This window comes from Myodes glareolus, chromosome 1 (genome assembly GCF_982192425.1).
Source record: "Myodes glareolus chromosome 1, mMyoGla1.1, whole genome shotgun sequence".
Classification (NCBI taxonomy): Eukaryota; Metazoa; Chordata; class Mammalia; order Rodentia; family Cricetidae; genus Myodes; species Myodes glareolus.
Genome location: NC_142026.1, coordinates 6,277,307 through 6,290,427, shown reverse-complemented (window position 1 = coordinate 6,290,427; position 13,121 = coordinate 6,277,307). Strand labels below are relative to the sequence as shown.

Genomic DNA, 13,121 nt, shown 5'->3' with positions numbered 1-13,121 from the left:
AGAGGATTAGGTGGCCCAGGGTACACGTATTAGGAACCTTATCATGGAAACAGAAAGAGAAAAAATGCTGCAGATACTTCAAGCACGTATTCCAGGCTGGCAGATAATGGGCCTTAATCAGTACTGAGAAAGAATAATTATCTTCAGATTCGTAACAGACAAGTACTCTTAACAAAGCAAATGAGAAGAGGCCGGGGAAGTGGCTTTCTCGGAGTCCGACTCTTATGTGCTTTTGAGGCTCTCAGCCCTGACACACCGAATAGATATAAAGATGCACCAAGTCCCTTGTTATGCTCCCGAACAGGGTTTTATCTCTTTAAATTCAGATTCAATCTGTTTTCAGATCTGTGTGGCAGGGACTGATTGCGTGACCGTCAGGGTCAGCGTTTCACAGGGTCAAGTCTGTGGACAAACTGCAGCTGTTCTTAACAGCTACAGTGGAAAATTGGAAAAATTTGGAACTTCCTTTGGAAGTTCACGACAACGCTTTTCTCCATACTCATTAGTTTATTATGTTTTTGTTCGTTTTTTTCGCTCATTCATATTCACCCATTACCTACAAATGCCTCTTTTCCTCCTAGGCTCTATGCTGTATGCACAATGACGTGCCTTTGTTTTCTCCTGTGACCCTGACCATGGCTCACGGCTGAACACAGGGGACTGGTCGAGGGAAGCTTGATTTCGTCCCCTCACTGTCTGACACACTCGCCGTTGTTTACAGCGTGCGGGTCGATCACGCTCATTACCGCAGTATCTTTGTACGTGTGTGCGCTGTCTGTGGGTTTATTATTTCCAGTCCTGCTTCCTGTTCTCTAGGTTGACTGGTCCTTAAAAAATATAACTTTTAGTAACTGTGTAATATTAAGATGCAAACCATAAATTGTCTCCTTTTATTGAAAAAAAATTCTCTATTTTGCATGTAGAAATTCTGCACAGGTAAGCAGACTTCACACATTTAAAGGATGCTGTACACTTAGAAGCTGTGTGTTCCTTTCTTAGAGTTTCTAAAGTACGAAGCTGCAGAGTTTCACCTATATGATTCCAGGGGCCAACAGGGGCTAAGAGCTTCCACCCCGTGGCACTTCAAAGGCTGTAGGCAGCGAACAGCGAAGCCACTGGCAGTGAAGCCGTCGGCAGCAAAGCCGTCCGCAGTGAAGCAGATACTGCCGTTCTCTCGGCCACAGTTTCTAAGCCGGGATTTACTTTGCTAAACTGAAGGTTAGAAATAAACACTAAATGCACCCTTTTATTTTGCAGCATAATATTGATATCATAAAAAATATTTTATCTTGTTAAAAATTTCAGTTTGTTAGACATAAAATCAGATCTCCTTCTCTTTTCCATGAAATACAAATATGTTCAATTTTAGTCTGCTGGGAGACATGTCTGGAAGGACATGGAATAACTTATTTAATGACAAATATTTCAACTGACTATAATAGCACACATTTATAACACCAGCAGCAAGGGTCTGTGGGTTTTCGGGCAGCCAGAGAACTACATAGCAAAATATTATCTCAAAAGACAAAACAACAACAATAACAACACCTGAAATACTGCAATTTATGCTATCAACAAAAATACAGAGGCTTTTCTGGATCTATACAAGATAACTTCATAGCCACTAAAATATTTTAAAATACGGTAAATCCTTAAGCTTTGGTGAGTCTGTAGTTAATAAGAAAGTGTCTGACATATAATTACACATAATACATCATACTCACGTGTGAGAATCATTTAATGATCTGAGCTACAAAATCAAAGGTTGGTCATCTGGAAGTCACCTAAAGGCTGTATGCTAAAGCTACAATAAATAATATCTGGTGAATTATAAACATTTAGAAGTCACTGTTTTCAAAATTCTAAGCTCTAATAATAGACTTTCTTCAGAGCCATAATAAGCACTGCTGGCCAATAATGGATCTGCTAATGGGCTTAACTGCTGCTGGGCTATCGTCATGGCTTCTTCTATTATGCACAAAGAACAAGCAGAAGGGCTTAGCATTCTGCCTTAAATGAGGCAGAGGCAGAATAGGCACCGAGGTTAAGCTCATGTGATCACGTTTTATTTAATTATCTGTTAACGCTGATAATTAGTTTTCTCGTTTGTGAAGCAGTGGGTCTGGATGAATTGCCTTTAAGGTCCTTTCTATCTCAATTTGATGACTATGGTCTTCATTAAAGAGTCTGGCCCAACCTTCCTTCCTAGGACTCCTATCCATGCCCACACCAGTGAAAGAGACATAGCCCACTTCCTCCTCTTTCTTTTGTCACAGTGATGACAGCCATCAAGGGAAAAGAACGCATCATAGCCACAATATGCACCGAGCAAAGTGAACGCAAACTAATAAGGTGGGCATGACTCACCTTCCAGAAGGTAGACTCTCTCTGTGTGTTTGTGTGTGTTAATGGGTACATGTAAATACGACTGCTCATTAAGAGAGAGGACATATGTGTGGAGGTCAGAAGTCTCCATTAGGGGTCTTCCCCAGTCACTTCTCTACCTTAGTTTCTCACTGAACCTGGAATTCATCATAAAGGCTCTGAACTAGAACTCAGGTCTTCAGGCCAGCACTATTCACACAAAGGCGTCTCCTCAGTCCCTAGAAAGTCCTTTAAATATAACTGTAGGGCATTCTAGCCTTTCATAGTAAAGGGAAATAATTCCTTTCACTTATCTCAACACAAACAAGTTCATGTAAGAGTAACTCAAAGGCTTTCACATACATAATCAGCGGCAACATAGGTATGGTTGATGTGTAATAGTAAATAGTTTTTTTGAAAATCCTTTCCCAGAGGACTGGAAGTAAAGCTCAGTGGTAGAACTTGCCTAGTAAGCATAAGGCCCTGAGTTCCACTGAGAAGAGAAAAGGGGGCAGGAAAAAGGACAGCACGGAGGGAGGAAGGAAATCTTCATCCACAGGCCTTGTAGGTCTAGAAATCTTTCTCAACTGTCTTTCCAAACTGTGGTTTGGGGTCTGGCAGGAATAACCTAACCATGGCACTGTGGGTCCACCATAGACAGCCTTGGCCAGTCGATGACTACACAGCATTCATGTTTAGACTCTACCCAGATCTATATGATCTGCCTGGAAGTGAATTTCAAGATCTCCGAAATAAGTAAGTCCATTTCTGACATTCTCAAGTCAGTGGAAAGGGAGCTGAAGAATTTGCCTATTCTAATGTGGTCTTGATCCAAAGGGCTGCAGTTGGGTTCTATTTATCTCTTATGCCAAGTTCATGATAAAAAGGCAATATTTTCATTATGCTTCTTAGATTTTTCTCCATTTCAGGGGAATACAATTAAATAGAGATAAGTAGGTTTGTTTTATGTTCTTTGGGTTTTAGAAATAATCTCACTAACTAGCCTGACCTGGAATGCGTATGTATTCCAAGCTGGCTTTAAATTTAAGATCCTTCTGCTTCAGCCTTCCAAGTGCTGAGATTACAGGCACACATGGTAGCAATATTACAGGCAGATTACCACCATGTCTGCCTGTAACACACAGTATTCTGGTATGTTCTTGCCACATCAACTCAGGAGACTTAATTTGTAGATGTGAATGGCTAGATCATGTGGCTGCTGCTCACTATGTATGGCAATCATGTGTGGAAGGCAGAACAAGTGCAGCCAAACCAACTGGGTGCTGGAAAGGATGATACAGTAAGTCACGATCAAGGGAAGCTTGGCACCCATGCAGAACCGACAGTTGATTAAGTATGGTTTATTGCACGGATACATTGACTTTGTACAAATGAGCATGTGTAAAGATCAGCACTAAGTTCCACATTCCTTTTTGTTGTTGTTTTTGTGTTTTGTTTTGTTGTTTCCTGGCTTCCCTGGAACTCACTATGTAGTAGAGCAGGACAGCTTCACACTTGAGCCGCTGTGGCCTCAGCTTCCTGACTGTTGGGATTGTGTGGCCATTCTACTTTTTCTTCTGGGAGGGGATGGGATATTTACTAAACACCCACGAGGTGCAGAGCACATGTTCCCTTAAAATACTAGACAGACAAAATATATTTGCCAAATGAGTGAATACCAAGGTCAAGGGTACAGCTATACTCTCTTTCACTATGTTTTAACAGGGATTATAAACACTAAAATTATAAAAATTAACAACAACATTGCAAAATGTCTGATTTCTGTTGTTTCTTATTTTATTAGTACATTCATTAGCCCCATATTCATATAGAATATGAAGAGATACAAATAATTAATAGAGCTGTTATTTAAATGTTTCTAGATTTATTTTATGTGTGTGTGTGTGTGTTTTGCTTACATGCATGTATGTATATCACATGCATCTTGACCCCCAGGGAGGTCAGAAGAGGGTGACGGATCCTGTGATACTGGAGCTGCCATAGAATTCTGGGAACTGAACCCAGGTCTTCTGCAAGAACAAGTGTTCTTAACCACTGGACCATCTCTCCAGCCCCAAAATAGAGCTATTATGTAATTCTACTAAAATTGTTTGATTTACCTGGACATTTGGTTTAGAAAATTACTGATTTACATTTATGTTAAATAATGACATTTTTGTTTAATCAACTTGTTAGAAATTCACACTGACTTCAACCATTGTATAACCAAATTGCCTCATTACTTGCTGCTATCAGTAAAAGAAGAACCAGAGAGTGCTCAGTCTGCACGTGCATGCGAATCACCTCTGAGCTGCGGCACTATAGATAATCTTTACTGCCTCTCATTCCTTTCTTGTATTTCCTAAAATAAATACTTATTTTCTATAATAAACATGCATGATTTGAATTACAAAAAAGGGTGGAATATTTTCTTAAACATAGTAAAGATTGCAATCGTGTAAGATGGGAGAAGGTCAAACAAAAGACAGCGGCAAACATTCTCCCCTCTAGACAGTGACGTTTGCTTTGTGGCTCCAACTTTGGCTTTTCTTGGTGAATGAGCAGGTGAAGAGACGGCAAACAGAAACAGTTAATAAAGTCCCACCACATCTAACACGTGGGCAGGATCTACAAAAGCTTTGTCGGCACACAAACATGCCTAAGTGTCAGGGAAGGAAGGAGCACGGGGCGTCTCTGACAGCCACGGCTGCACTACACAGCGGGGTTGGAGACAGAAGCTCAGTTCTCTATGCAGCGCCTAAATCTCCAAAGCTAACTTCTGAAGGTGGAGCCAAGAATGCTTTGTTCTAGTTTTAAAGTAACAAAAGACTGTAAAAGTGAAGTGGGTTCGTTTTTAGAAACAGAGGGAAAACAGAAATAGACTGTGCGGGTGTGGTAATTATTTTTATAGAATTTCAATATCCTGGGCAGATGAAGCCGAGAAACGAAGGGTATCTGAACACACTCACTGTTATGGGATTCACATACGTCCCGGCCGGGCTACGTCTCTTCAGGAGCTTTGTCTGCTTTGAGGGGCATGTTTTCCTACACGCGGAGTTTAAATGAGCTTTCACAAAATGAAGGTGATCAACTCAGTGCTAGTCCTGTGTGCATTTTCCTGCTTGCAGGGGGAAAAGGCTTGGCAGATGATTTATAGGATACCATAAGCAGCACCATCGAAAGAAGCTGCGGTACAACGTCGTTGGTCAAATGTCAAAACTGCTACAAGCAATTGTTTGCTTTCTTGGGTACCAGAGGCTTAGATGCCTCGTGAAGCCTATTGTAACTGACAGCTTTTCAAGATCGAACTGAGGGGGGAAGGGGGAAATAATGAGAAAATGACTGTCATACTCATTTTTACATAGGCAATACTATACAATAATGTAATCGAAGCAAGCGCGCTCCCAGTTTGGCCTCTGGTTGCCTGGGTAACGGGTATGTCACCTGACCTCAGGGCCTGAGCATTCTCATCTTCAGATCACATGGTGACTATGAACTGCCATAGACTCATTATGCTAAATTCTAATCTCGCTCTTCTCTTAGCGGCTGCTGAGAACAGAGCTGCGGCTTTTTTTTACGTCTTCTTTGAAAAACTGAAGCTATCTGAAGAACTGATTCTTTTGCCAAATCAAAAGAATTTGTTAGAATGGAGCATAAAGGGCTACAACTTTCCTCTGCAGAGAATACAATATTGAGGAAAGATAAAAAGTCTCATGTCGGCCCCCAAAACTGTACCTATTTGAAAATGGAACGGATTGTAAAATAATTAGCTTTGTGGAAGTAGGGGAAGTATAAGGTTAGAGGACAGAGAAGAAACCGGGATTAAAGGACATCAGTATATTTTTCTCTTCCTAATTCAGTTCTAGGTTAAGAGGTAATTTAAATATGCCCCGGAAAATAAGACACACACAGAACTGTGCATCTTTACGGCAAAATGATGTGTTGTGCTGTGCCTTCTCCCGCAGCCGTGCAGCATGGCACTGGTGCAGTGGGGAGGTGTAGACGAATGCAGCCTGCAATGATATAAAACTGAAATCACACAAACCCTTAGGTCCTTCGTCCTTCGGGGGGTTGGGGTTCCGAACCGGATCCCGGATGCTACAGTCGGTGCCCGCCCAGGTGAAGTCACAGATGCAGGTGGCTTCGTTACTGCACACCTGGGAAGGAAAGAGAAGAGATGCAACACCGTGGACCACCAACGGAAAACATAATTTAAGGAACAGGGTGCACAAAGAAATCTCTCAAAGTCACTTAGAAGGCTTTGGAGACTGGGTTCATTGGTCAAATTACTGAATTTTTTCCCTGATAATTATAGAAAAAATAATGATTAAGATGAAGAAAACTTTTTAAACTTGTATTAGTCATGATTGCTTAGATACACAAATGTCCAATAAAGTAATATTTTTCCCAAAGCAAATATTTCTAGAAACATTCATGAAAAACATACATGTTTAATTCAGTAAGTTAACAGACCCGGGGTTCAAAAGACACTTCCAAGGGGCTATCCTTAACATAAAAGACCAAGAGACACAGTCACTAGCACACCGCATGACCTCACCACGCCTAACTCATTTGGTGGCACTTTGCTTTCCCGATAAGCACTGCCCCCCCCCACCCCCGCATCTGTGGATCCACTCTTTCCTAGCGGAAGCCTCCATCAAGCTGCAAATGGCATGGACTTCCAATTTACATGAATCAAATAAAACCCTCTGCAAACTAGAAAGAAAGGTGCTTAGACCCTTTTATCATTAGAAATGATCAAATCAAATGCCAAAGCTTTTAAATCTCAGGTACCGTGGTATATGATTATGATTATTAAGACTGAACTTTGCTTTTTAAAAAATGGCAAAAATGAGAGGGAAAAAAAAGAAAGCAAAAAGGAGCTTTTATGTCTCATTTTTTTAAAAAAGCAATAACTAAAATGCTTAAAAAGTCTGCCTGGTGATTTTACTTTCCATAGCAATTTTGATGAACACTCATTATATGTCAGGTTCTTATGCTAAGAACTTTATGAAAAACTTCTCATTTCTCCTCACACCAGCACCTAAGGGTTGGGAGAGTATCTACCTAACCAGACCTCTAAGATGCCAAGAAGTGGAGCCAGGATTTAAATCCACAACCCTCTCTAAGCCCTGAATCCATGTTCTTAAGTCACCAGATAAAATGGCTGACGTCAGTGTCATGATGGGCATGAGCAGGGCACACCTTTGGGGGCGTCTCTGAGTACGTTTCCAGAAGGATTAGCTGTAGGGTAAAGGCCCAGCCCAAGAGTGGGCCGCTGTGTCATCCCATGGAATGGGGTCCTGGACTGAATAAAAACGGGGAACCTGTGTTCCCCGTTCTTGCTTTCTGACTTGACGAGAGTGCAGAAAAAGCTTCTGGCGTCTGCCCTTCACATAACGCTGGACGGTGGTCCTTGAACCATGATCCAAACCACCCACTCCTCCCTGAAATCGTTTATGTCAGGTATTCAGTCACATCAGCCTGTAGAGTGACTAGCACACCAGGCTACACGAACTCCCTGTGAGCTTGCTCAGCCAACCATGACCACAAGAGGGGCTTCGTGAGCCTGTCTGCCTGTCCACCTGCTCAGCCTCACCTGCCTATCTCTTGACGTTGGGTTCCTCTGACCTTCATTACAGACCCCCCCGTTTTTATTATTGCTCTGTTTCTTTGCACCCATTTTTCAGATTTCTGCAGTTTGTATAAAATTTGAAATGCTTTAATTTCGCTAAGACCAATATAAATCACTGTTATAATTTAAGTACTATTATTATCATTATTCAACTTTGGTTTTTCCAGGAAAGGCAATATTCTTAAACACTTTAGTCACAGAATTAAAGCTATGCAACAAATTTCAATATGGACAGCATCTTTTTTCAGGGGTGGGGGTTGGGAGAATGAGAACAGCCCAAGCATAACTGGGCATCTTTAGCAGTCTGTGAGCCATCTGTGATACGTTCTCTTGTCAGCGTGACCTGAAAAGAAAGTCAGTCACTAATATGACTTATGTTGTTTCATGCTATTAAAAAATACTGACTCAGAGCCTCCAGTCCCTTAGCAACCACATTGATTTTCTCCCAACTTCTAAGATGTCATGATGGCTAATTTCATGTGCCAAGTTAACTGGGCTGTGGGGTGCCCAATTGAGCAAGGGTTCTGGATGTGTCCATGAAAGCATTTCCAGATGAGAGCAACATCTGAATGGGTGAACTTCGCAGAGCTGATTGTACTCCCAACAGGCACCAAGAGGAGCATAAAAAGAGGAGCAAACGGAGTTCAACCTCTTCCTTCCTTCAGCGTTCGCCCTGAGCCACTTCATCTTCTCCAGCCCTGGACCTCGGGTGTGCACCCTCAGCTCATGTCAGCAGACTCAGAATGTACAAGATCTCCATTTGATAAACAGCCAACAGTGGGACATCACAGCCTCCGTAATCATGTGAGCCAATTATTCATAATAAATCATATATATATATATATATATATAAAGATAGATAGAAGATAGATACATTGATAGGTGAGCAGATAGAAGATTTACGGCATTTTTCTACAGACTATTGACTAACATAGATGTCCAGTTATATAGTTGGAGAACATGGTCAAAACAAATAATCAATAATGATACGAGAAATAACAAAATAAAATTAATTTATAAATAATTACTTTAGCAGATAAAGCTACTGAGAAAATGACGACAGTTGGGGCGTAGTATTGGTCCACAGACTCAGTAAGAAATGACTGTCCTGTCGCTGTGAGCTGAGAATCTCAGATAAGAAGAGTCAGACTGTGACTACTGATGTCTACTTACCCCATGGCCGGAACAGACTTTGCCCTTGGAGTCAAGTGGGCAGCTGCTCATATTCAGGGCTTGAATCTGTAGGCACTTCCGGTCTAAGCACATCATGGATGGACCACATGGAGTCCCATCTTCTACGTAGCCCACATCTGTATCGTCATCTAAAACCACATGAGCACCACTAGAAACAGAGAGAGATTCACATGAACATAGGCACTGCACCCACAGTCCTGTGCCAGCGCCAATAAGACTCGCCATTCATGAAACAGAGGAGACTGTTAGAGCTCACAAGTGTTGTTCAAGACTGCCTCCACTTCCCACCTAAGAAGAGCACCAGAAAGAAACTCCCTTTCATCATCAATAGCAGACATCCCCAGGAGCAGCTGTTATCAGCAGGGAGCCTTCTGACGCTTCCATTGTTTCCAATATTAAGGCTAAGTGAGGGCATTTGTGTAAAAAGAGAAGAAGAAATGCCTGGTTCTCCAAGGCGTTGTAGGGAAAGGCAGGATGGGAGGGAAATCATGGCATGCAGAAACAGCAAAATAAGGTATTTGAAAAGTATTATTACCCCCCCCAAAGGATTTAGCTATCACAATTAAAAGGATAAAGCCGGGCGAAGTCTTCTTTACTAACGTATACTTCTTATGTCTCTAAGTGAGGGGCAGTTAGAATGTGAATGATAATACATGACATAATTACTAACCGAGACTCCTGCTGAATGTTCACAAATATGGCAGTGTGCAATATAACCATATAATTTAACAAGGTTATTAAGAGCACGTGAGAATGTATACATTGAAAGAGTGCGTGTGTACGTGAGGGTACTAAATATAATACCACAGATGTATTCCATGGACGAACTTACTGCCTAAGGCCTCATTAGAATTACCTCAGAGTCATTTAACAAGATGGAAAAATAGCAGTTATCTGATCAAGACATTATCTAATTGTGCAGAATTACTCTTCGATAATTTCCAATAATCATTCACTTCCAGAAAAAAAATTGCCGGAATTCCAGGCAAGCAAAAGGGTAGATGCTATATAGGAGGTGTGGGGGATATTTTTTCTAACATCAATAAACTATATTTTAATAACTATTTTCTGTATGTGATTTGATGCTTGTTAGGTAGTCATCTAAACCAGACACATGCAACATAAAATATAGAAAAAAATCAATCAATCAATCAATCAATCAATCAATCGCACGGTGTTCAAAGAGTGTTACACTCCACTGCTCCAAGGTTTAAGCCAGGGGTAAAATGAGCCCAGGTTGAGTGTTCCTAACCCACACACTGATCTCTGAAATATTCAAAAACCTGAGTACTGGCAGGATGTTACGAGTGGAAAGTCCAGCTAAAACACAGCTGCACTTAAAATGCAGAGACAGCGAAGGTACTGGGGAAAAACCACTGCTCAAAATAAGAAATATAAATGGCCAATAATTACAGGAAAGTCCAGTATGATTCAGGGAACTGCAATTCAAACCACACTAAGATGCCATCTCAATTTACTTAATGCAGCTATCGTAAAAAAAAAAAAATTACAAACACTGCCTAGAGTAAAGAGAAAAAAGAACCTGAATATACTAAGAGTGGGGGTGTAAATTAGCACAGCCTTCAACAAAATAGAATGGGAGTTTCTTTAAAACACTAGGTAGCTCTACCATGTGTTTACTGTGGCATTATCACAATTGCCAGGCAATAGAATCAACCAATCCATCAGCAGAAATGGACATAGGAGATACGGTGTATACAGAGCAGACTATCACTTAGCCACAGAGAAGAATGGCTGTCATTTTTAGAATGTATGTGAACTACATGGCACACTGAAAGATAGTTGCGACACGCCATCTCACACATGCATGAACTTGTAAACGTTGTCTGAACAGTGGAATAGTGAAGAGTAGGGTCAGTGTGGGGTGGACATAGTGAATCACGCTGCAGCCCTGTGTGGGGGTATTCAGTAAGTTCTGTTAATATACACGGTTACTATGATAATAAAACAGATACAAAACCATAAAAATTTCCTTCAGTGTGTAGTTTAAGGTACAAATGAAACATAAATTCCATCCTTAGTCCTGGGTTTCATCATTGGGATGAAATGTTAGATCGTTGATGTTTCCAAATTTTGCTTGTTTGAAACTGTGAGCAGGTCGCCTGACATGTTACCTGCAGTCAATGACTCGGCCTTGATGGTAGAAGGACGTCGGGATGATCTCTCCTTGAAGCTGACCAATCCTCGGCGCTCGGGTAAGATTGGTGCAGAGTAAAAATCCACAGAACACGTCACTGCACAGGTTTCAGAAGGCAGAAGACAGGAAGAGTCCGGCTCAAAACTCACAGACCTCACTGCACACACATTAGCTCTCGCATTGTGCAGCTCTGGGAAGCGAACCCAGAGCCTTGCAGATGCTAGGCAGGCAGTTACTGCCGAGCCCAATCATCTCCACTCCTGAAATCTCTCAATACTCTCAGCACTGTGGAATAAAAGCACTCGGGCCCTCTGACTCAGCTAGGACCCTCCTTGCCCATGGGACAGCTTCACTCACGAAGTGTGCTCCCTTGCAAAGAGAGGCCGGGATATTCTCAGCCAGCAGTAGCACTCCTGTCCCTACATCCACTGCCCTGCACACCCGCCCTCTCCACTCTAGGCTGACAACAGCACAGCCAGGTCACAGCTGCTAGAAGGATGGCACTTGCAGACAACAGGAAGACAGATGATCGACCTGTGAATGTGTGAATCTTGCAACCATGGGTTCACAAGCACAAGAATTTAAAAGTCAACATAATAAAGATGGCATAGCGGAAGGGAAGACATCATCTGGATCTTTGGTGGCATTATTAAATGACTCACCTGCTGCCGTGAGGACACTTCTACCTCCAGCCTAGCTGCTTAATAAACAATGACTCATACAGAATGACGGCAAGAAGGGAAGTGCCACATCACCAGAAAGGAAACCTGCGTGGAAATGAGCTAAATTCCACTCGTGACTCGAGAAACACAAATTAAAACCGTGCCAAGATAGCTGTCCACAAACACAAGAACTGATAAAGGTAAAATATACATATACATATATATACACACATATATATGTATATATATGGTAATATATATATGGTAAGATGAAGTATTAGTGAAAGCAGCATGTATTAAGGGAGGGTTTCCTAGAGCACCAACCGATTTTAGGGAACAATTGAGATCATCTGCTGACATGAAAACATTTCTGCAGTGAAAACATGCATCCATGACCCAGCAATCGTCCTGCTAAGGACACGCCCTGGAGAGACAGACACAATATACACTGGGCTGTAATGGACAAGAATGTCCACAGCAGGATAGTTCATGGTTTCCTCTTCTTTTCACATTTATCTATTTTAAAAACAGGAAGTTGTGGATGCGATGTATAATTCATCTCCTAACAGTTCCATGCATTGCATCCACAGTCCCCCTGTTTTCTGTCCACTCTGTGCTTGTCTCAGCCTGGGAGTGCGGTTGCTATGTCCCAGGGCGCTCACTCACTGTTTGCTGCATTGGATCCACCGGTCTCCGTCTTTGCCACAGTTGCCCTTCTCAGTGCCTTCCGTGTTCAGCTTCTCATAGCAGAACTTATCTGACCCTGCAGCCTCTATCAGAGATGGATGAGAGAAGAAAACACATTTTACTTCTCTGGGCTACTCACACTCAGTGGGCTGCCACAAAGTGTCCATCAACTGCTTCTCAGAAACAGGGAAAAAAGGGACTCTTGATTGCCAGTTCCTACGGTGAAAACATTCAAGGGCTGACTTCCAGCTGTGCATGTGCCATTCACTGACTTATCAAAACCTCCAGAATTTAGCTGCTTTTGTAGGCTAGTGCAAAATTGCTCAAGCACAGCACTGGCTGGGATATGAGAACTCTCTGGCCAGATCTCGCTGGTGTGTTTAAGGTGACCAGTGAGAAGAGGAAAATCACTAGCAGCAAC

At 41.9% G+C, this 13,121-nt stretch overlaps 1 protein-coding gene across 3 annotated transcripts in view; it reads right to left on the bottom strand.

Annotated features, from left to right (window-relative positions):
- Nucleotides 1-13,121, bottom strand: part of Adam23 (ADAM metallopeptidase domain 23) — a 159,811-nt gene that overhangs the window by 15,898 nt on the left and 130,792 nt on the right. For all 3 annotated transcript variants that reach the window (XM_085699157.2, XM_048459345.3, XM_085699154.2), the window contains exons 21-24: nucleotides 12,680-12,785; nucleotides 11,329-11,448; nucleotides 9,173-9,341; nucleotides 6,410-6,521 (exon numbers count right to left, since the gene is read on the bottom strand). In XM_085699157.2, the coding sequence (XP_085555283.2) occupies nucleotides 6,410-6,521; nucleotides 9,173-9,341; nucleotides 11,329-11,448; nucleotides 12,680-12,785 (507 nt within the window). The remainder of the gene's footprint in view (nucleotides 1-6,409; nucleotides 6,522-9,172; nucleotides 9,342-11,328; nucleotides 11,449-12,679; nucleotides 12,786-13,121) is intronic.